At 42.0% G+C, this 23,572-nt stretch overlaps 1 protein-coding gene across 3 annotated transcripts in view; it reads left to right on the forward strand.

The window, feature by feature from the left end:
* Positions 1 to 5,610: 5,610 nt before the first annotated feature.
* Positions 5,611 to 23,572, forward strand: part of KDM3A (lysine demethylase 3A) — a 30,466-nt gene continuing 12,504 nt past the window's right edge. Inside the window, exons 1-12 of one of the 3 annotated variants that reach the window (XM_051798545.1) lie at positions 5,611 to 5,836; positions 6,536 to 6,724; positions 9,286 to 9,435; positions 11,548 to 11,658; positions 13,169 to 13,271; positions 14,134 to 14,258; positions 14,720 to 14,792; positions 14,877 to 14,965; positions 17,138 to 17,289; positions 18,282 to 18,853; positions 20,070 to 20,271; positions 22,371 to 22,585. In XM_051798545.1, coding sequence (XP_051654505.1) covers positions 6,554 to 6,724; positions 9,286 to 9,435; positions 11,548 to 11,658; positions 13,169 to 13,271; positions 14,134 to 14,258; positions 14,720 to 14,792; positions 14,877 to 14,965; positions 17,138 to 17,289; positions 18,282 to 18,853; positions 20,070 to 20,271; positions 22,371 to 22,585 — 1,963 coding nt within the window. In that variant the 5' untranslated portion in view covers positions 5,611 to 5,836; positions 6,536 to 6,553. Of the gene's footprint in view, positions 5,837 to 5,987; positions 6,013 to 6,039; positions 6,153 to 6,535; positions 6,725 to 9,285; positions 9,436 to 11,547; positions 11,659 to 13,168; positions 13,272 to 14,133; positions 14,259 to 14,719; positions 14,793 to 14,876; positions 14,966 to 17,137; positions 17,290 to 18,281; positions 18,854 to 20,069; positions 20,272 to 22,370; positions 22,586 to 23,572 lie in introns of those variants that run through there. The other 2 variants (XM_051798546.1, XM_051798544.1) reach the window with 2 other exon arrangements.

Genomic DNA, 23,572 nt, shown 5'->3' on the forward strand with positions numbered 1-23,572 from the left:
TTAATATTAAATATCTTCTGGGAAAAATTCTTAGCAGCTGCTTCACAATCATGCTTTTTTCCTCTCTGGCATTAAGGGAGCATAAACACTTATTAAAAAGTTTAAAAGGGGAAGGAAATTTGAAGATTAAAATAATGTTTAATTAGTACCTATAATACTCATCATCTTTCAGGTGCATAACACAAAGCAATTCATAAGAATGATTATTGTTATCTCCATCTTACAGAGAAATGAGGTGAATTAAATTATCTGCCTAATGACACAGTGTTAGATTCCAGATTTGGCTCCCAGTTCCGTGTTATACCAACTAGGTCACATTTAGCAACATACAATTTTTAAATATTCCCAGTTCTATATTCACCAATATCTGGGATCTTAATATTTCACTTTTTTTTTTTTTAGCTTTAGTGATACATTACTTCAGCTTTGTTAACATTATATCAGTACAATATACAGAATTTAAAAAACCTTCTTTTTAAGTGAATACACATTCAAGAACAGTCAAGATTCTTATCCAAATGGCACATACTCACAATGGCACATAACTCACAGCAATCACCACTTCTCCCCATGTTCAGTCAAAAACTACATTAAATTACCAAAGCTGAGAGAACTTTCAAGAGAAAACACGTGATTTTGAATAATCAAAAGCAGCACTGCGAATTTCGTCCAAATGATCTTAGAAAAGTAGGTAGCAGGCCAGTTCAACACTGGAACAATTCCTATCACCTAGTCTAGGACTCACTGGCCTGACACCTACACATGCCCAGGAGCTGCTGAAATCTCCTGCCAGATCCAAAAGAGAAAGGTGTAAGATTTCTCTGGAGGGAAGACACTCAATCACAAGACAGGTTTGTTTAAAAGGAAGAGCAGGATGCACTTGTAATAAGCTTTAAGATCCACTCTGGCAGGGAACGGTACAAAGGCTAACTGGTCTTTGCCTGAGCCAGGTTATGTTGTTTCAATGATGAAAGAGCCTGGTTGTTATTAAGTACCAAAATATGACCAACATGTTGTGCTTTCAGTTTTGTTGTGAGGCTTTTGGAAATACAGCAAATTAACAAAGAATGGTTTCCCACAGCTCATTAAACAATGTTGTTTAAAGTTCACTGTGTTACTTTACCTGACTTTCAGTGGCTCCTTTTGCACATCACGGAGACGTTCCTGTGGTGGTGGTTTCTAAGACTTGATTTGGGTATACCCATCAAGATTATATAGATTTGCATTCTTTTATTAAAGAATGATAACCCAAACCCTTTGAATTATTAACTGATAATTTATTAACACCTGAGGGGAAGGGGTTTTTTTCTTCCAAAACAGGCCTTCTTCCTCTGAAGCAGCCGAGGAAGAACAAAATCAGCATGGAATTACTCACCACACCTTATGTCTAATGTTTATTCTGTAAAGGTTATTGCATTACTCTGCCTATAAATACCTGTTTGACTTTAGAATTAATCTGCAAAATTTAATATCCAATCCCAATCCCCAGACAATACTTAACATCCAATTAAATAATTAAATCATTAAATGTTAAATTAATATTCAATTAAAATTTAATAATTGATCCTGATTTATCATCCTAAGAGTCCTCTCATGATTTCCTGTTTCTACAGCTGGGATAGCAAATCTATGTCCCACTAGCTCATCACTAGCAAAAGAAAGTTGGTCCCCACTGCAGAGTATGTATGGGAGTGGAAAAGAGTAAAAGTTCAGCATTTCTTATGGAGTTTTTCCTTCAGCAAGTAAACTTAATTGCATAAAATTATAACGTACTTGGTGTCAAAATACGTGCTTCCTTCAGCTTCAGACAGGGAGACAATATTAACTAGTGTGAGACACAAAATATTTCATTTTAACTTACGGTAAAGAGATAATTGTGGAAGAAAAAGACCCGGAACTAGTCCTGCCAGTCTTGCAAAGCTGATCCAGGTGAGGTGTGCTGAGGAAAGAGCTCGTACAGGCTTTTATCTTTTCATGCTGTAACTAGAGCTCGGCTGGATATGAGTACTAACTGATCTACTTTAGCTACCTAAGGAGTAACTTACCTCCATCAGTTTGGTGCTAGTGAATAGGAAAGTTTCTGGTGGTCTGTTTTCAGTCATTCTTTAGCATCACATCTCAAGACATACCAGAGAAATGAACTGTTGGGCATCTCCCAAAGCCCCCTTCCTAGTTAGCACAGCTGGTATTTTTGTAGCCTGACCATAGGCACTTCCAACTTTAATTACACGTCCTTACACCTCCATCACCAATCACTAGAAGATAAAGGACTCCATATTCTCCCTCTCTGCTTGTACAGCCTCCTGTCCAAAGGGCCTTTGATTGAGAGTGGAGACCTTTAAAATGTTGCTACAGTAGAGATTTTAAAAGCCAGTGCCCTGATCATTGTTTGCTGTAGCTGCACAAAAACTTAAGAGGTTTATCGTGGAAATGCAGGAGAGCCCTGAAAAACAATCTGCTCCCTCCTATCATGGAAAACAACTTCTGAGGACATAATGCCATGACAGTTAACTTACCTGTGGGCCCTACTCCAACTGAAACGTCCATTTCTTGCAAAGTGCCTGTGATTGGTGATATCAAACACTTTGGATAGTGAGAGGCCAATTTTAAAGCACAAATATTTGAATAGCACACTCAGATTTTATATGCAGAGAGGTAGGCGTAAATGCCTGAACGTGCAATTATTTAGGCATAAAATTGGCTATAGACTTTTACTGCTGAATTCAAATTTAAACTGAATTGTTAAATTCAAAGGATTAAATTCAAAACTCAAAGCCTCTTCTGCTTTTTCCTAGCGGCACACAGCACAAGAGAAATGTTCTGTTACTTACTGGTGGCTGAAAGGACGAATTTATTCAAGTGTGTTCTGAAGTTACTGTTTAAAGAGCATCTGTTTGCAGAGATTACTCCTCTCCCATGTAGGAGCTAAAGGCTTACCTATTACCAGTTCAACCCAGCGGGTAGAGCCAGCTGGTAAAAATATGCTCAAGACTTCTCCTTGCAGGCAGAAGAAAGGGTTGAAATCTCCTGCTTTGAGGTTTAATCAGTTCTGCATATTTACAGCACTGCTTTGTTTTGCAGACATTGTGTTCTGCAGAGGTAAATGCAGCTGTGCCGTTACCACAGTGTGGGTTTGAAAGTCATTTCTGAACATGCTGATGTTTCTATCGACACGCTGTGAGAGTGAGGGTGGGCATATGCACACAAAATATTCCCAGTAGACATTAGTTTTTTGTGGAGACTACTGTGAGTGGTGATAAAATAACCAGGTAAGAAAAACAATAGTACTTATTTTTCAGTATGGTATGTTTGTAATCCTGGGAAAAATAAACTATGCAACAAAGTCAGAGACTTTAGAGTCATAATTTTAAATTTTATATATTTTGCTTTTTGACCCAGGACTTTACTGGTTATCTTAAATGTATAACTTTTAAAGAAGCCAGATAGTAAAAAAGGATATTTGGTCCTGATCTAATTTCAAGGAATAAGGAATCCTAGGGAAGTGTAGCACGTAGCTGATTATCTTCCCTGCTTCATAAGAAAAAAAATCTTACATTATGTGGCTTCTACCCTTAGGTTTTGAATACCTCTACTCTTTCAGGACTGAAAACTTGTTTCTACTCTGGCTGCTTGAGTTTTGTCCAGGCTTCTGTCAACTTGTGCTCTGTCTGCTTCACCATCTTCTCTTCTGGTGTCTGCCAATTTGTTTTACTTTATGCACATTCAAAATGTTGCATTTTGACTGCATGATCTCCAAGTGTAAGTTCATTTTCAAGGGCATTCATGGACTATGTCATCCCATGCTTGCTCACTTACTCTCAGCCTTTTAGGTCAGTACCTACCCAAAACATTAAATTTTAAACCAAGTTTGACCAACCTTCATGCTCCTCTTCGCACGTGGGAGCTGCTCATTCACAAAATTCACGTCGTTGTCATTGAAATCTCTCCTTAAAGGTTTCCTTTTTTCTGGTGCTAATGGGAAAAAAGTTCAATGGAATGCCTAATGAGGCAACTGGAGTGCTACCAACAGCTTGATTTATTGGGTTGACTAATGTTGCTTCCTTATTGCCTGACATCCCTCTCCCTGCGTGTATTAATCAGCTCCTTTTTGAGGCAAAGAGTTCTGTATGCATAAAACCCAAGGGTTTTAAATAAGGAGGTTATGCAACACCAATATTGTGTGATGTTTACGTTGTACAGCTGCTGTTACAAGAGTCTGATGCCTACAATTAAAGAAGTAATTTGGTGTTTTCAAATCTAGCTTGCTTCGTGAAATACCTTATCACAAATTCCACTTTGTAGGTCTGGTCTACACAGTAAATATTTAAATCTGAGAAGCAAGCATAGCTGTTTCTTCTTCCAGTACCTGCTAATGGGTAGTTCTTCAGGCTACAAGCAGTTGCTCATCTATTAATTTTCTATTATTTATTTTATATCCTTGTTTTTCCCTGCAGAAAATACTGCAAATAGGTTCATCCAACTGATAGAAATCACTGAAGATTGCCTACAGTCATCAGGAAAATTGGGCTGCCTGAACAAGAACAGCATTTCTCTCATCATGGCACATGGGGAAGCTTTAGTGCCTTTTGATTTCATATGTAAATGTGTTTGTCTGAACGTAGTAGACAAGTGGTCAGTGGAGAGTCTTGACACAAATTGGTGAGAAAGGCTTAAAAAATGAATTTAACACAAGTTTTTGGCTCGATTCTTGGAGAAAATGGAGTGTGAGACCAGAACGTGGCACAAATATCCCGCTGCTGTCTGATGGAGATTTCTGGCGCTCAGACATCTCTGATGATGGATGGAGCCATGGAGAAAGCACAAGCTGAGCACTGAGGGTTTCCAGCAAACTGGATGAGTCAACAGCTTCTTGGCCTTAGGTACTTTCTTCATTTTTGGTCTTCTTCCTCTCACACGTTCTGGTGGGAAAGTCTTGTGGTAACGAGGTGTATGTGGGTCCTGCTGGGTCACTGCTAAACACTATCAGCCAGCCACTGCCATATTCTAACTACTTGGTTCTCATAGCTTAAAGAGAGTAGGGTTAGATATTAGGAAGAAATTCTTTGCTGTGACAGTGGTGAGGCTCTGGAACAGGTTGCCCAGAGATGCTGTGACTGCCTCATCCCTGGAAGTGTTTAAAGTCAGCTTGCACAGGGCTTGGAGCAGCCTGGCGTAGTGGAAGGTGTCCCCGCCCATGGCAAGGGGTTGGAACCGGATGGTGTTTAAGGTCCCTTCCATCACGAACCATTCTGTGATTTTGTGGCCTTGGCTTGTCTTTTTTAAGAACACACAGGTCTAGTGTTAAAAGGCACGAGTTGGTGGCAGCCATTTGCCTGCAGATACAACCACACAAGCCGCACCAACCACAACCAGAGCGCCTCCACAGCCTGCCATCCTGCCCAGGAACCTCAGGCACGCCTTATTTTTGTCCTATTTCGCCTTATGCCGTTCTCTGAGCAGGGAGGGCCCGTCTGGACCCATTTTCCCTCAGCCCAACAAGATGGCGGCCTGTGGGGCACTCCCGCAGGTGACGGCCCCGCCCCCGCGCGCATGCGCGGCAGCGCCCCGCGGGTGCCACCGCCCCCTGTGCTATATCTGAGTACGCCGCGAGCCGCACGTATAAGCGGTTGTCTCACACCCTCTGGCCTCCCTCGGATTCTTCCGCCGTCCCCGAAGGCGGCCCTACAGCTGAAGGGTCGGCACTCCCGAGGAAGGAACGCGGACCTGGAGAGGCACCGCGGCCCGAAGCGCGTTCGTGCGTCCCTTGGGGCCGGGCTGTGAGCGCCCCGCGGGCTGCCCTCCTGAGGGACTCCTTCTCTCGAAGCTCCCGCGGAAGGTTACAGTCTTTTTTTATTTTTTTTATCCGCCATCTGCTGAGCAACGGTTTCGGGGGCGTGGCCGGGCGCGCGGGCCCCGCCCCTCCGGTCCAATCGCGGCAGGAGGCTCGCCGCGGGCCCCGCCCCGCCGGCGCGGCGCAGCCAATAGGAGCGCGGGACGGGGGCGCGCGCACGGGTGAGGGGGCGTGTGCGCGGCTCCGCGCCGACAGTGTCGTTCGGCCGCGGCGGCGATCGGGGCGGGGGGGGCGGAGGGGAGCGGGACCCTCGCCCGGAGTGACCGCGGGGTGCACCGGCAGTGGGGCCGGGGGGGAGCAGGTGAGGGCAAGGACAGGGCTGGAGGGCTGCCCGGGCAAGGCAGGACGGGGTATTGGTGAGGCGGAAGGAGCTTGGCCCGGTCGCCTGCCTTCCTCCCCTTGGGCTGCCGCCCGGCGCTCCGGCTGCTCGGAGGAAGGAACAAAGAGGCGGCGGGGGTGGGAATGGCCGGGAGCTGCGCTGCAGCCATTCTGGAAATACGTTCTTGGTGTTGCCTTCCACCCACCCCCGCCGGGCAGTGGTTAACAGGACGGTGGGCAGGGGGGTGTCAGGGGCTCGTCCGGAGTCGCTCGGAGAACCGGGAGGGGCCAGGAGGGGAAGGAGGAAGCGCTCACCGCCCCGCTCTATGTGTTTCTCTCCTCCTCCCCTCGGTTTCCTCCCCGAAGGCCTCCCGATGAGTTAAAATGGTGCTGAGGCTCGAGGGGAGCTGGTCGCTGCTCGTGGGGAAGAGGTTCCTGTGCCTGTCGGAGGAGGAGGACAGGTCGTGGGACGCCACCCGCATCTCGGAATGGCCCTGGAAGTCGGGCAGGATCCGGGCAGTGTCACACACGGACATATCCAAACCAGACCTGAAGGTAACCGGGAACTTTCACGGCGACCTGCTAAATCCAGAGTGCCTTACCTGCGCCCTGGGAACCCCGTGGGTGTGTGTGTACACGTGTGAGCACACGCTGCTCCCGGTGGGGGGAAGGTCTGCTTGGCCAACGCGCTTGGAATCATGTGCACCTCTGCCGAGGGATTCCCCGGTGTGCTCCTGCTAATGCCAGCAACTACCTCAAACTAATTATAAATGTGCTTTTCTTCCGCCAGCGTTCTGAAAACCAGGTTTTTTTGCCGCACCTGCCGTGCCTAGGTTTTATTTCTGTAGTTTTAAGGTCTTGCCAGTTGGGAACGGGTTTCTTTTCCCCCCAGAGATGAAACTGAAACCTTCCAGTGTTGTTGGGCTTGGTGACTTTCCTGTCCTGCTCTTTGGAGTAGCTGGTCATGGACAAGCACGTAGGTCTTGAAAGACGTGCCAAATTCGTGTCTGGTGTTGGAGGTTTCTCGGACTCCTCTTGCATGGTGGCCACTTCTTATTAATGATTACCAACGGGGGTTTTGAACACGGAGTTAGTGGTTTGCAAGTGTGGTGTAACTTGTTAGCGGTGTATTTTGTGTGGAAGTCAAGGGACGTTTTACAGTTTGACTGTGAAGTTCTTAAGAGGCTTTATTTGGCAACTGTAGTCAGTAAAAGTATTCAGCCGTGTCTGGGTATACAGCGAGTATAGATCGAGTTCTTACTCCCCAAGGACAAGACTCCATTGTAGCAGTGGCGTCTTGTACATTGTCCTGGTTTCTCCAAGGGACTTCCGTGCCTGTCCTGTGACAGCAAGAACAGCACCATCTTTCCATTTTAAACTGTTTCCTTGCCTCTTTTTTGTAATGGGAGGAACTTGGTGACCTCTGAGTAGCTGCAAAAGCACCTCTTCCTTGTCAAACAAAAAGAAACCGTGGGTGTTTCTAACTCTTTCTCGGAAGAGCAAACTTTGTTGTGAGCTTCTTGTTGTGGATCTGCGGCGGGGGTGGAGCTTTGTCCATCTTTGGGCGCGGGGCTGTGCCTGTGCCTGTGCCGTGCCTGGAGTGAGGAGGAGGTTGGTGCAGAAAGCTCTCCTTAAGGACTTTCTCTGCAGAAAGGAGAAGGAGCAGGTGCTGTTCGGGACTCTATTGTGAGCTTTGTGACTGGTTACGGTTCTGCCAGAAGCGATTGAGTTGATGAGTTCTCCAGTTCAAGTGTTAAAAGAAGTTGCAGGGCGGACAATGGAGGCGTGGAGGGCTTTGTACCAAAACACGTCCCATCTCGTTTCCTCTCCTGGCTCTGTGGAAGAATGATTGATAGACCCAAAATAGTAATGGATTGAGAGGGGGGATTAAATATTTGTACTGTAAAGGAGTAGAAGTACTTACTTCTCAAACTTTACGTTTTGTGTAGAAGGACTGTCAACTGCTGTTGAAATTATTGACTCAACTGTATTTTCCTGTTTGTGCAGTGCTGATGCTGTAGACAAAACAAGCCCTTCTGGTTCTGTTACTTGTTATTTGCTTATCTCTTTCATTGTTTCTGTGCACCTCAAAATGACTAAGTTCATTTCTGCACCCATTAGTTCGATGACTCCTGGCTGTGGTAGTGCTGTTTTGTGTGCAGGTTTTCACTTGCCTCTCCCCTGAGAGGGAAGGTAAACATCAGGAAATGTTTCTAAGATTCACTCAATTGAGATTTCTCTGCTGTTATTTAAATGTATTTAGACTGGAATGTTATGTTTTATGAAAAGAGGGAATGATTATTTTTTTCCCAGAGTAGAGTCCTCTCCCACATGTTCTGATTCCTGTATTCAGGCGAAGTTTTATTTGTGGTCTTTCCCAATCATTTGCTGATCTCTGTGTTGCCTATGAAAGAAGGGTAATGCCATGCCAAAGAAATTTGTTAAACCACCGTGTTTTTGCCATGAAGTGACAGTTGTTTTCCCTTTGGAAAGTTTTTATGGTTACTTCTGAGATTTGTAAGGATAAAAAGCAGTTAAAAGCAACCATTATACAATTTGGTCACCTTTGCTGGTTTACTGTCATTTGTGCTGTCAGTAAATTGGCTAAAGGTATTCTTTGGGACTGTTATTCTTAAAATATTTCTGGAAAAAACAACTTTTTTATTCAACTGCTCTAGAGTTTGTGGAAAATCTGTGTGTCCCTTTTGTTGGTTTTAGTAGTTTTTATGGTTGTGTTTTTCCCTGCTTGTGAACAGTGGTGACAGTGTTAACACATTTAACTGTCCTTGGGCAGCACTGGACTTTCTGAGATGGGAAGTTGTAAAGTGAAGTGGGAATATTACTGTTTTATGTGACAGTAATGATGATAAGCCAGTTAACATTGATTATCACTTATAAAACACCAGGTCAGTCTTGGGATGCTTTAGCAATTGCTTGATTGTGTTGACAGAAAGGCAATAATCATGCTTGTGTAGTAGCACTGTACAAGTAGTATTGTAGTACTGGCAATGATTTCTTTTTTTTTTGAGTAAATTGGTGTTTGTTTCTCCTTTTCCATGTTGACTGTGCCTGAATTTTATGGTTAGTCACTCCTTTGCTTTGCTTCCTTTCTGTAGATTTGTGTGGAATTTGATGATGAGCCATGGGAAAAACGAAGATGGATAGAAGTCTACAGCCATACAATGATAGCATTCCTGGTGGAGCAAAAGCTGGTGCTGGCTGAAAGAAAATCCCAGTCCATGCCTGCTGTCCAGTGGCCTGCAATGGCAAGTACACATTGGGTCGACTCACTTTGGTTCTGCAGTTCCACCTTCTGGGGATGGTCCTGTCACAGGGGTGGATTTCTCCGGTACAGCCTCACTTTTAGGTGCCGTGGGAAGAGAGACTAAATGTCTGTACAGCTGGAGCTGGACAGAGCTTGTCAGCACTTGAAGTTGGTGTGTTTTGCCTGTGGACACAAGAATGTATTTTTATGACTTTGCTTCTCTCCCAAACCACTGTTCTGTACAGTGTTAATTCCTTTTCCCTCTGGTCTCGTGGCTCTTTCCTTCTTGCATGAAATTGCAGATAAGAATAGAGAAAAAGGGTAAATAATAGGTTTTTAAGGATAAGCCTGTATTTTTACTTTAAAATTCTTGTTTGGCTCTGCCTCAAGTAGTGTTAATTCTACAGTGGTTCTTGATCCTGAGACAAAAATAATTCAAACAGTTCTTATGTGATGTCTGCCTGGCACAGGTGACTTGGGAGATTTGGATTTTTTGCCTGTAAAAACGTGATATACACTGTATAAGGCAGAGAACTAAGCTTCCTGTAACTGCTATGCATGGCTGGATAGGCAAATTACCCAGGAGAGGTGAACAGGGAATGTTTCTTAATGTATTCAGCCAGTATAGTTCTACTTGACTACTTTGGATATTGCTACTCAGGAAAGTAGTCGTGAGATAAATGAAGATGCAAACATGTGAACTTGCTGAACATGAATTATGCTGAACTTGTAGTTCATGTTTTAATACTTTTTGCTAGGTGTAAATTGTGCAGTAGAATTCATAGTGCTGTGTTTTAGCTGATTTTATTTTTCTTATGCAAAGCTAATCTAAGCAAATATTTATTGGAAATAGGGCCAAGTGGGATGAGGGAGGAAGTGGAAATAGGAATCCTTAATTTTATTTCCTGAGCTGTGGATTAATATCAGCAGTTCTGCTGGTGATTTTGCTGATAAGATGGTCTGAAAACCTGCTTATTTAAACTTAGCTGTTGTCCATTTCCAAGTGTCTGAACAGTTCTTAGTGGAGAATTTGTGCATAAGGTTTTCTTCCTGGTGTGTTTGACATGCCAGTTCGTGCAGGGTGCATATTCCAAAGCTCATTTAGCAGAGGGACTCTGTAGGGTAAAGTGATTCCCAATTCTGGAGCTTGCCTTACCAAAAAAGGCTTCTTCTCCCTTTACCACCATGCAGGGCAGGAAAGAAAAGGTCATAAAAGAGGTTGTGTGGGTTTGTGTTCTGACAAGTGGAGTAGCTCTGTAGAACTCTTGTAATGCCCAATTGCTCCTGGAGAGACTCTTGTCCCTCCTGGGGTGATCCTGCCCCTCTGCCAATGCTGACCTAACTGAGGTGAAAACAAGAAGGGGGAAGAAGGTCTTTCTTTGATCAGTCCTTAGAAAACCCAAGTATATGTTCTACCAGAATGATTCTCTTTTTTTCTTTTAAATGGAGCACAAATATATCTTATTCTTGGCACTTCTGTTGTTCCAGGCTCCTGATGCCTTCCCACTCAGAGCTGTTACTGCAGGATTAGGCAAAATTTAACTTTGAACATATTAGGAAGTGTTCAGAAGCTTTTAAAGGAAATTTTTTTTCCTTGTCTGCTCTTGAAGCCTCTGGTATACCTGAACACAGCTTCATCATTGCACTGCAGTGGTATAACTATGAGGCTGTCCAAGTCATCACACCTGCCTAAATTAAGATTTCAGTATATTGCCAGTGTACAAGTTATGAGACCTTCATTGTAAACCATTTATTGATTTACTGGTTATTCCCTCAATCTGCTATAAGGAGGGTTTTTAGTAACACATCCACCATTAGAATTATTATATCAGTAAATTGTTCATGTTGAGATGAATGAATGCTAATGACAGCCACCTGCACTGAATTCCAAACTCATTCTAATAGATGAAATTAATTTCAAGTGTAGTCCAGTAACTCCTTCATTAGGCATGTATTAGAAGTTTTATTAGAAATTTGCTTTCAAGAGTTGCATGTAGATGTAGTAGCTTAACAGTGAAATAGATGCAAAACTAAAGTAATCTTTTAAATGCAAATGGTGAATGATGAGTTCTTCTTAACTCTGTTTCTAAGAACATGTTTATCACTTCTGTAGACTTACAAGTCCTTGGTGGACAAAGCTGGTATGGGATCACTGGTTTCAGTGCGCTATCTGGGCGAGGAGAGATGTATTTTTCTGTCTAAGGACCTTTTGACACCCATCCAGGTAGGTGTTTATTGCCATAACTCATAAATATCTGTTCTGAATGTGATGTGTCGATTAAAAACCTCCTGAAGCTGATCCAGGACGTGGTCACTGAGGAGAGCTGGATGAGGGAGTGTGCTGGGACAGTTACTCAGCTCAGGTGACAGCAGTTGCATCATGTTGATCTTGGGGATAACCTGGAATAGTTTCCCTTTGTTCTTGTGAACAGGACTGTCATTACCATGAAAGGAGTTGCAGGGGAGTCAGGAATTAATCTTGCTATTTAACAGAAGCACATCACTGCTAATCCTAAACAAATGAGGAATTGGGCAGAATGTAAATGAGATGGTTGAATTACAGTCCTTTCATTGAGCACCATGAGGACAGTTTATTAGTGAAAATTAGGTACAGATGGGTTGAAAGATTGCCCTGTTTGACTGGCTGGTCAGGTGTTTACAAGAATAGTATCTGCTAAGGATAAAGGATTTAGCCTTTTCAGGAAACTACTCTCAGGACCTATAAACAGGCTGAAATAAAAATAGTAATAGATGTCCCAGGTTGAGACTGCCAGTAGTGCCATCATTAGTTTCTGCTTTGGCTTGTAAACAGTCAGCAAATGCACAAGTTCTCTTGAGAAACTAACCAAAGAATCACTAAAAGCTAAATTTGAGCTGTATGTGGTTGTCTTGCCTGTGTTGGCTCAACAAGCAGGGTGGAGGTGTCTTTATGTAGAAGCCTTATCTCAACACTGCAGAGGAGAAGGTTGCTTTGCTGGCGTCTGGAATAAGTTTATTGACTTCTGGCCCTTCAGTCTTTTGTCTCTTACAAATACCAGAGCAGTGCATGGGACAAAAAAAATACCCAAACAACCAACCCCAAAAAACCCTAAAACTCTTTTCTTAACAGCACTCTTTGAGCCTTGGATGGAAATTTGGTCTGAACTTTCCATTTCAGAATCAATTCTAATTCAAGAATTCAACAAGCAGCTTGTTTTACATACCAAGGAAGGGAAAAAAACCCCTCAACTGTAATATAAATACATGATTGCCCAATAATTATGGATGATTTAGATGTAGCTGACTCTGTTTTCATTCATATGTACATTTTATAATGGTATCTTGAGATGGATTGGATCTTGACATCAATGTCATAAATAGAAACATAAAACTTAAATATTTGCATCTGCTCAGGACAAATAATTTACTACTTCTGAGAACTTAAAATCTTACATTGAACCATCTATTTCTTAATTTAACTTAGCAATCTACTAAAACAACTGGATTGTTTTCAGAACAGTGTTAGTGGACTTGGAGAGCTCAGTTCAGTCTGCCTTGCAGATGGTTGATGCAAATTAGTGGTAAGAAAGTGGTGTCTGCTTCAAATCTGACATCCTGGAGCTGAAGTAACACAGTAACGAGAAACTTGTTGGACTTGTATCAGTTGCTTCCATCTTGTTTCTAAATATTATGGGGTTTTGTTAGTCAAAAGCATTATCCTTAATACAAACTTATGCTCTTTTTTTCATCAATAGGATGTGGACAGTTCCAGGCTTTCTCTTAAGGATGATCAACATGTCAATGAAGAAATCCAGGCTTTGGTTAAGAAACACCTGGATGAGACACGCTTGGTCCAAGGTATGAGCAGACTCTGGAGCAGAAAACTGACAACAAGTCCAAAGGGAAATCTCTTCAGTGATGGTTTAATTCATTGGTAACCTGTTCTAGGGGATAAAAGCTTTTTAATAATACTGATTCTGCTTTGACAGTGAATGCAAAATGTGAAGGATTGTAGAGATTTAAGTTTCAAGTATTTCCCTTGTAAGAGTGAGTGTGTAATTTAAGTGCACACAGAAGGCCTGCTACTTGTGAAAGAGAAACCAAACTTGTAGAAATTCTCAACTGAAGTTAGCTGGAGTAGTTTATTGTTTCAAGTATCTTGATTTTTTTTTTGTTTGCTGCTTGTTTATAAAAGCCTCCAAAGCTTTGAATAGAGACTTCCTTTTTCGTCAAATTAAATTTGTTGGGTTTAGGTTTGCCAGCTTCCAGTTCTTAATTACTGGGTTCATACGAGCATATTTGTAGTCATGTGCTTGCATGTACAAGGAATGTCTTGCTTTTATGGAAAGGCAAATATTGCAACTTAAGAGTTGCTATTTCCAATACTGGAAAGGAAGGAAAAATTCACATCTAGTCATTGAATCTTCATTTCTGTGTCCACTGATCTGCCTCACAGTCTGAAATCTGGAGGTTAGTCTGGCCTCTGCTGTGTGTCTTAGCCTCCACACAACTTCACTGAACTATTCCAGGATGGAGGTAGCTGGAACATAGTTGTATAATTTTTCTTCCAGCTTATGTGGAAGTTGTCTAAAGGTTCTCAGTTTGTTTTGCTTTCTTGCATTTTGCATGCAATACTGTTGGCAAATTCATATTGATAACTATGATGATCTTCATGCCTCCTTTGTCTCAAGCTTTTTTTTTTTTTTCCCCAATTTTTAAGGTGGAAAAAATATCATTGGTTCAAAAATTAGAATTTATAGCCTGGATCCATCTACTCAGTGGTTCACAGCAGTTGTTGTCAATGGCAATCCAGCTACCAGGACTCTGGAAGTCAACTGCCAGGAGGTAGGAACCAGTTGCTGTGGGTTTACAAACAGCTATGGGGAATGGGTAAGAACTTGTATTTATATCCCCACCAACACCATTTTTATTTCTGTCTTTACTGTAATCTTAAAACACAGGGATTGGTGTAGTGCAGAATTACCCAAAGTGTTTCTGTGTGCTGCTGTTAGATTAAGTAACAAATGTCCTTCTATGCAAAATAAGGGAGACCTGGAATTTATATTTGAAGAGTGAAGCAAATGTGACTCTGGTTTCTTTGCTCTCTGTGCTGTGCAGACAGTGCCCTGAAACACCAGTTTGTGTGTGTTTTCCTGCAGAGACACTGTCACAGGGCATATTGTTAAACTCAGCTTGGTATTCAAAGATCCTAGAAGTGTCTTAAGTCCATACCACAATATCTGAGATAAATATATTCAAATAGTAACTTTCACCTTCTAAAGACTGCTTTTGTTTCTTGTTCCAAGATTCCAGCTTTAAAAACTCTTGATCCAGAGTTAATTCATGTTGAAATCATATATGACAACAATGGGAAGTGTGGTAAGTGTGGTACTTGTTTGTCCTTCAAACACCAAGTAGGGTATTTGTGATAAATAGACTGATCCTGATCACCTTCTCTTCCAGATAAATCAAAAAGAATTGGGGGTGTGAAAAGGAAGTCATCTGAGAATGGTGGAAGTGGTGATGCTAAACACACAAAATCTTCTCCTGAGGTAATGTCTTGCTGTGTTATATATGACTGTTATGTAATGGTTATGTCACTTCTCAAAACAAATAAGGATTAGATTGGAAAGTAGAATAATAAATCTCTTGGAGGGTGTGTTGAGTCCTTTCAGACTTGTCTGGGCATGAGTAGAACATCTTGCCTTGTGAGAATAGAAGCAAAAGTTACTAAGCCTTGAAGGTTGGTGGTGTGTTGGTTTTGTTTGGTTGCTTTATTTTTTTTTTTTCACTTTTTGCCCCCTCTTTCTGCTTAGGAGTTGGCCTGCCTGGTCATGTATTCTGTAGTGGGAGAAAACACAGAGCAGTTCTCAAGTCTATAACCTTTGCTTTTCATGTTCCTTCTTAAACTGTTTTGTACTTGAACCCAAAATCTTCAGCTACACTTGCATCCTTTGGGGATTCAAGCTACATAAGCAGCAGTGTAGAAGAAGGTTTTTTCAGTACAGAAAGGGAGTGTGGCTGCTTTTCTGGTACTTCCATATCTACTCTCATTTCTTTTGTGAGTGACCTGCCAGGTATCACTGAGGTAAATAAACTCTCAAAGGTCAAAAGACAATGTTACTAAGTGTAGAAATGCAAATGAAAAATGATGGCTTGGCTGAAGAACAGTGCATCAGACTTACCCTCTTATTTTGACCCACTGTTTCAGGCCAAAAACTGCACTTCAGGCAGAAGTAGCCAGACTTCTGAAAGCTCTGGAATGGTGGGGGTGTGGGAGGGTTGTGTTTCTCTGCTTCTGTGCAGACTCAGCTCTGTGTATTTCATTTATCAGTGGATATAATTATTAGCAATCTTCCGTGGCTTCACAAAGATACAGCATGAGGCAGCAAGTACAGGAGAAGATTTCTCAATGAAGAGAGTGTCCTGTCCTGTATTTACCACCAGCAAGTCAGAATGGAGTAGCAGTGCATTGCAGTCATAGTCTGCTTGTGTTTCTACAGCTCGTGCTTGAGCACCTTTAGCAGCTTTGGGGTGTTCAGTTTGCCTTTCTTCAGCTTTCTGCACATCCAGCCATTGAGCAGCCTGCTTGATACACACAAAGCTGGTCTTTATTTCACATTGCAAGTGCCCTGCAGAAGATTTGCCGTGATCTCCGTTCAGAGCTTGTTTCAACATAATTTTTCCTTAAAGTAGTAAAGTTAGTTACATTGAATTTTCCAGTCTGCATTCCTTTGAAGGACTAGAACCCTTATCACTTTTGTACTCTTTGGGAAATGTTTTGCAACTGTTTTCTCAAAAGGATTACAAGTGAGTGTACTTTCTAGAAAGGAAAGCATGAGCTGTGTTGGTTTCTCTTGTTTTGATGGGTGTGAATATATGGGAGTGATAAGCTGAAGTAATGTTGTTTTGTTTTACTTGGAATGTGATAGTGCTGGGATTTCTGATGTGGAGTTAATTATCTCCAGCATTTGTTTTTGAGAGCTTGACTTGATGCTTGACAGCTGTGTAATACCAGAGCAGAGAGGAAATATTTTGGAGTTGATTCTAACAAGCCTGTAGTGTAACTTCCAGCAGTAAGTTGAGCATGTGGGAGTAAAATATGGACATTGGAGCTGAGGAAGGACCCCCACAGAAAACTGCTGTTTTCAAGACACTTGCTAACTTGGTGGGCCTGTTGTGTTCCTAAATGGATTATAGATTTGTGAGGCTGGTGATTTAATCAAGACAGGATTTCTTTGCTTAACACTTTCTAGAATCCTGGTACAAAGATCTTTTTGCTACAAGGAAGTTCACATCTAGATTTTTGGTAATGCTGTCAGACTAATTTCAGAGTTTTCATTTTCTTTGGGGTTTTCAGAGGAGCTCAGAAATCTATTTCTGAATTCCAGCTACTGCAATTACTTTAGAAACATTGTTACACTGGCAGTTACCAAGAGCAGAGCTTTCTGCCTTCCTTTCCACTTGCTTAATACACTTCCTTTCCCCCAAAAAAGTTTGTTGTTTATTGGGGGAAAATGAATTGACATGAACAGTCTTTCATGGAACCTATGAGGTCTAAAAGGACACTCTAAAGTCTTTATGTCTTAATGAACTGAGTCTTTAATTTGCTTTATTAAATATAGTAGGAAGACCATTAATATATTTTTCTTTTTAAGCTGAACCCTGCAAAACAGTATTTCTGTTATCCTGACTTTTCCTAACTGTCTGTGTCTCCCTTGCAGGTTTCTCCCAGCCAGGGACATGTGCAGTCAGTACCAACTGTGCTGGGTGAAGCATTGCTGGGATGTACTCCTGCAAATAAAGACCAAAGGCACCCAGGGCTGCCCCTGCCAGCAAACTCACCACCCAACCTTGGTGCAGAAACTCCTCAGGGGTAAGCAATGACTTTGTGCTTATGCAGATGTTTTTGCCTTCAGAAATAACTCCAATTCTTAGCACAACAAACTCAGAGGTCATTTTAAATAGCTGTAGTGATTACTCTTCTGTAAAATTGATGTAGAAAAGTGTTAGACTTAGTTGCCCTGGATAAATAATTTACTTTCTGATGCCATGTTCATCTTTATCTTGGAGGTAATGGCCCTTTCAGTGTCCCAGGCCAATGTCACTGCCTTATTGAACCCATCCATACATGGATGCACAAGTGTGGTCCCTGCTTGTCAAATGCATTCCTCCCCTGCCAGAAAACCAGAACACATTCAGGCAGGTGTCTGCCTCCTTGCAGATCAAGTACTCCTACTCAGCTGTATTTCTGCTGAACACCAGTGGCTTTGAACTGTTACCCCCAGTTCTGTCACAAAATGGACATAATGGTAGAAATAGTGTGACAGGAGAACTCAAATTTGAAGTGCTTTAGGGTTGGTTCTACTAGTTTTGTGTCTTGTCTGACATGCTAAATGTGGAAAACATGATTTTTCTTCTTTTTAGCTTTTTGTTTGAGAGGTGTTGCTGTGTCCAATATAGACTTGTGGTGTCAGCCAGAAGTTCCTTGAGAATCTTTTCACACAGACATGCAAATGAAATGCATTTGGTTATTCAGCAGTTGCATGGGGAAAATGAGAAAGCAACTATTTAATTGTGAGAAAAGGTAGCGGAGTAGGTGCAGCACCCAAGTTTGTGTGTGCCTACAGAGGCGTAGAGATTTATCATTCTGTCTAACTCTGGAAAAAAAAATCAACCCCAAAAAACCCACCTCAAAAACACAAACCTATTTGGCCTCACACAAAATTTAAAATCTTGAAGCATCAGAATTCAAAGCACATAATTAAATAACTAAATTTACTCTTTCAAGCTTTAAGTATGACTCGATTGAGCAGCTGATGCCCTGATTTGTTTGACACCTTTTTCTCTGCCTGTCGTGTGTTTCAGCACATGTAGACGGAGCTTACCAGAAACTCATCCTTCCTGTCTTAGTACTGGAATTAAACCACTGAAGGGAGATCTGACGGCCTTTCCTAAAGTGGGGTTTGTGTCTAAGGAACAAATGCAAAATCCTAACGGTAAAAATGGTAAATACACCTCTCTGAAAACCTCAAGATCCTCACCTTTGACTGATCCAACCAATGAAAAAGGAACCAACCTGAAAAACGCAAACGAACCTCTCCTGAAGCCCACAGTGAACTTCCCCAAGGAATGCATTTCTGTGAAACAGTTGCAGAATCCCAACTCTTCCATAGCAATACCCAGAAGCAGTGGCACTGTTGAACTGCAGCGGACTTTAGACTGCAGACCCTCGACCTCAGATGCTCATCTTCTCTCCTTTAATGAGTCTGGAGCTAAATCACAGAGCCCCTGCAGTGGCCAGAACAGCCACAAAGGAAACAAGATCGATGAACTTGCAGACATGGAGTTTTTTATTAGAAGAAATTCAAATGAGATTCTCTATGACAGAAATGAAAGCGAAAGTTTTTGGACTGGAAGTGCCAAGGTCCAGGATAATAGTAAGTTATTTTTTAAAATTTCCTGTCACTTGAAAACCCTTGTGTTTTCTGTCTAGCTACGTACAGATGGGTCCTTTGTTGCATATGCAAAATCAGTACTTTAAATTGTTTGAGTGAATCAGGAATGTAAGTCATTTTGTGCATTCTTTTACAAAGAGAATGCAATAAACTTGAGAAAAATGTCCCTTTCTGATAAAGGAAAAGGACTGATCATTAGTTTCTTAGAAATAAGTTGTTACAAAATGTGTGCAGGGACAGAATGGCAAAAGAGGTTACAAAATCAAGGTTCTGTTTGCAATACAAATGGTGATGGCATAATGAGACTGCCTTTTCTTAGCAGCAGTCCTAAGTTTTACAAGCATGGTGAGAGATGGAAGTTTTTTTCAAAGCTCTGTTCAAGAGGAGCTTTCATTTAAAAAAAACTGTCCTGAAAGCAAAACAAACAAAAACCCAGTAACCACCGTCAAAAATCAAGCCCCGCCCCAAAACAACCCACCTTGTTTCTCTTTTCCACTTGGTGAACTCTTCAGTTTTTCATATGGGACAGAATGGGAAAGGCTGTTGTTGTTTAAGGAGCCACACTCCTGCTGTCCTGTGTCCTGCTGGGTATCAGGTGGTGTAACTGATCCTTCAGGATTCTGGGAAATCTCCCTTTCTTTCCAATCTTATGTTGCTTGGTCTTGGATTACTGTGTCCTGTTCTATAATTAGTACATGTACATAGCCAGCCAGGCAGGCACTGTTGTGCCCTGTGAGGCCTCACTGGAGTGTGGGAGGAAGGGAGATGTTTGGCATGTTACAGAAAGATACTGAAAGCTGTTGCATCATGAAGGGTGAAAACAGGACTGAGGAATGGCCAGGTTTTACTTCTGTCCTCATTTCTTGTGAAATGTTGCTGTGTGCTCTGATCTGCTCAGGCCTCCAGCTCTAATGGCTGAGGAACTTCCTTTAAAAGCAGATGGTCTTTCAAAGTACGCCTCTGTGGAAGACTAAAAGAAGCTGTGAAACTTGGGTCCACAGACTGTGTGACTCCAGTGGAGCTACGACTTGAGGCTGTGGGGACTGGAGAAGAGGCTTCTGCCGACTGCAAATATTTTTAGCATAACTTTGTTTCAATGTAATGTGAAAAGTTTATGTGGATCTGTCGCTAAAATAACATTTGCTGGCACCTGTGTGTGAGAAGCTGAAGCTTTTCTAATCTGTGCTCTTCCCCACAGTAATTGCGCGCAAATCCATCTTATCCGATGCTGCCAAAGTGAAGAAGCTGCAGCAGAGTGGGGAGGCTTTTGTGCAGGATGGTTCCTGCAATAACATCGCCCCTCACCTGCACAAGTGCAGGGAGTGCCGCCTGGACAGCTACAGGAAGAACAAGGACCAGAGAGACTCCACTGTCTTCTGCAGATTCTTTCACTTCAGAAGGTAAGAACAATTTGGATACTCTGTAAATGTGAAAAACATGCCTGTGTCTGAGCTGGACATCTGACCTTTTCTGAAAGGGGGGCTGTTGAGTGCTCAGTGTTAGGGATGACATGGATCTAATCTTCCAGGACAGACTAAAACTCCAGTTATTTGGACAGAATGGTCTCCTGTAGGTCTGTGGTTCAAAGCTGCTCGATATCATGTGTAGCTATGAGGCCAATATACCCAACTAATGAGCGGTTGCCCATGGTTTTTTTAGCCCTTTGAAATGTTACAACTGCTTAATTTGAGTAGAAAGTATTTTGGCAGGACTTTAAGCTCTTTATTTTGCTGTTCTGGGCTGAGTGCCAGCGGGATAATGTGAGTTTAGTTTGGAGATACTAGTGAGAGGGTAGATTCTGTGCATCTACCCTGAAGTATTCTGTCTCCTGAAGTTTACTGGTTGGACACAAAATGTTACCCATGTATCCACAGCTATGGAAGAGTTGCAGTAAGTGGCTGGGTCTTCTCAGCTGGAGTCTGAACTGCATTTAAGCTTGCCACAGAAACATTTCATCACAGCACTCACTAGATTTCAGGAGGGCAGATGGGGAGGAGATAACATCAGGGAAAACAGTGAGTGATAAATGGTGGTTGCTTTTCCAAACCTAATCTGCAACTTCACTCGTTTACTCCCCCACCTACTTCCTTACACCCTCTCCACCTACACCCCAACCCTCCTCCAGGCCTGATTCTTGAGTTAACAGTCCATCTTTTGATGTTTGAACTCTTTAGTTCTTAAGACACCATGAGGAACAGTTTCAGAAAGGTGTTAAATTGTGACTTGAAACCCACGTGTAAGCCCAGGCTGGTTGTTGTCAAACTGCAGTGCCTGACTGGTTTTTAACATGTTCTTCCTTTGTTTTCAAATACCAAAAATACTAGTGATCTCAAGGGAGATGGGAACCTTACTTATTATCATATTTTTTCAGAGGAATTCCTTTCTTTTGGGTCTCTGGGTAGAATAAAACACTGTAGGCCTGTAGACCTTCTGAAGAGAAAAGCTTGAAAGCAGAAAGATTACAAAGATCATGAAAAAATACTCTTCCACTCTTTCATTTGTTTATTGAGGTTTATTTTATCACTGCAACACTGTTCCCTTCCAGGTTTTGTTGCTAAAAGTTTAAAAAATTGAAGATGTATTAATAATCTATTATTTAACCTCAGATTAGAGATTGTGCCATATTAAGTCTTGGGATAACCTGATGTGTGAGACCAGAGTAACAACAGTCTGTGCTAATTCATCTTCTTAGGGTAACAATCCAGACTTGCAGTGCAGTTCAAAGCAGTTGAATCCTTCAGTTTAGACCTTGAAGCTGGTGGAACTGTCCCTTTTTATTGAATGTGAAATCTCCCAAGTCTGGAGATGGCATTTGTCTGATGATGGCAGTTGCCAGCACATGTTCTCATGCCACACTTAACACTCTAAGTGAGCACGTGTTGTCATCAGAATCAAGTTTCCTCTACAGCATTTAGTAAAAAGGTTCCTGAAGTCCTGAGCAGAACTTTTCATGTTTTAATTTAAGACACTACTAACAGTACAGATCTCATTCTCTCCACCTACTCAGAATCACTCAAGAATCTCTTACTCAAATTTTGCTTGGTGCTTTTTGACAGCTACTTCCAAGTGAATTGTTAGTGAAATATATTCTATATTTAAAGCATTCTCACTTCTCTTGTGTTGTACATAGTTCTGGATTAAAGTCTTGCTGTTGCCTCCTCCTAGATGTGATCTTAATGCCAGTGCACTTTAAAAATTGTTAACCTGATTTGGTTTTATGTGAATAAAAAACAAAAAAACCCAAACATTTTAGTTAGGAAATCTACCTTACTACAAAACCTAGATATTTTCAGTCTTTTTTATTTAAAACAAGCAGTACATTAAACATGCCTCATCCTAGTGACCAGTATGTTTACCCATGTCTGTTGTAACCACTGAGTAAACTCATTGGCATACAGTACACATGTTTGCAGTTCAAGCATTGACTGATTGGAATGAATTTAAACCAACAAAATGTTTCAGATTATGAGTTTTTCTCCTTCTCCCCCTCTTTCCTCAGGTTGCAGTTTAATAAGCATGGAATACTGCGTGAGGAAGGCTTCTTAACTCCAAATAAGTATGACCCTGAGGCTATTAGCTTGTGGCTGCCTTTATCCAAAAATGTTGTGGGTCTGGATCTTGACACAGCCAAGTACATCCTTGCCAACATTGGAGACCACTTCTGTCAGCTGGTGATATCTGAAAAGGAAGTTATGGCAACGATTGAACCACACAGTAAGATCAGTTTGTGTTGAAATAATGGGTGTTTTCACAGCTTTATGTGAAGCTTTAAGCTTCTGACTTGTGTGAAAATACATTACATGTATTTGTCATATAAGATTTGAGTGTTTCCTTCTTAGAGACAGGGAGTGGTGAGAGCCACTGTGAACTTGTGTCAACAAGTCTTTGCTTGCAGGCAGAGGGAAGGGGAAAGGTAACTTTACCCTTTGTCAGAAGACATTTCTCAATTTCTCAAATTACTTTTCCTGTTAAAGAGAGTGTAATTCTGTTATGAAACAAAGTGTAAAGAAACCCCAGAATTTAAGGAAACCAGGAGGTAGCTGACAATAAAACTTGTTCTTAGCATGTAAATGAAATACAGCTTTGACTTTGACCAGGTTTTGTTAAGTTGCTTTGGTCCTATTTTGGTAATGCATCATGGACCTAATGCTGCCTGTCAGGACAACAAAGAGATATTTTTCCTCCACCTGCAAGTTTCCAGTGGCACTGTTAGCAGTGATCATGTCCAGTCCTACTGGGCACAGACCAGAGAGGGGCTGGTGATGGGGTGACTGACTGGGAACTTCATTAGTGCAGGCAGGGCAAACCTGGCATCCCTAAACACTGGGTTTGGCCACATTGAAACTTTTCTGTAGCAAATGTGAGCAGGCAAAGGGGGAAGTCTGTGATCTTGCATAATCACTTCTCAAAGTAGAATGACTCTTATAATCCAGAACACAAATACGGTTTTAAGTGCACAACTGAGTTGCAGTGCAGATTAGGAGACTGTCTGCCCACTGTCTGCTGTGTTTGGGTGCTGTTGACATTAGATAAAGACTGTATGAGTTTGGCAGCCCTGAATAGAAGAGGAGGAAAGCTGAACAGGCTTAAATGCCCTTCAGAAGGGGAGGGAAGACTTGAGATATTCCAGAAATGCTTGCTGTGGGGTCTGATCCTGGGCTACTTGGAATCTGTGAACTCTACTCTTCCCTTGAACTGGAG

This window comes from Manacus candei, unplaced genomic scaffold (assembly GCF_025592945.1).
Source record: "Manacus candei isolate 608988 ecotype Guabito, Panama unplaced genomic scaffold, ASM2559294v1 h1tg000048l, whole genome shotgun sequence".
NCBI classification, from domain to species: Eukaryota; Metazoa; Chordata; class Aves; order Passeriformes; family Pipridae; genus Manacus; species Manacus candei.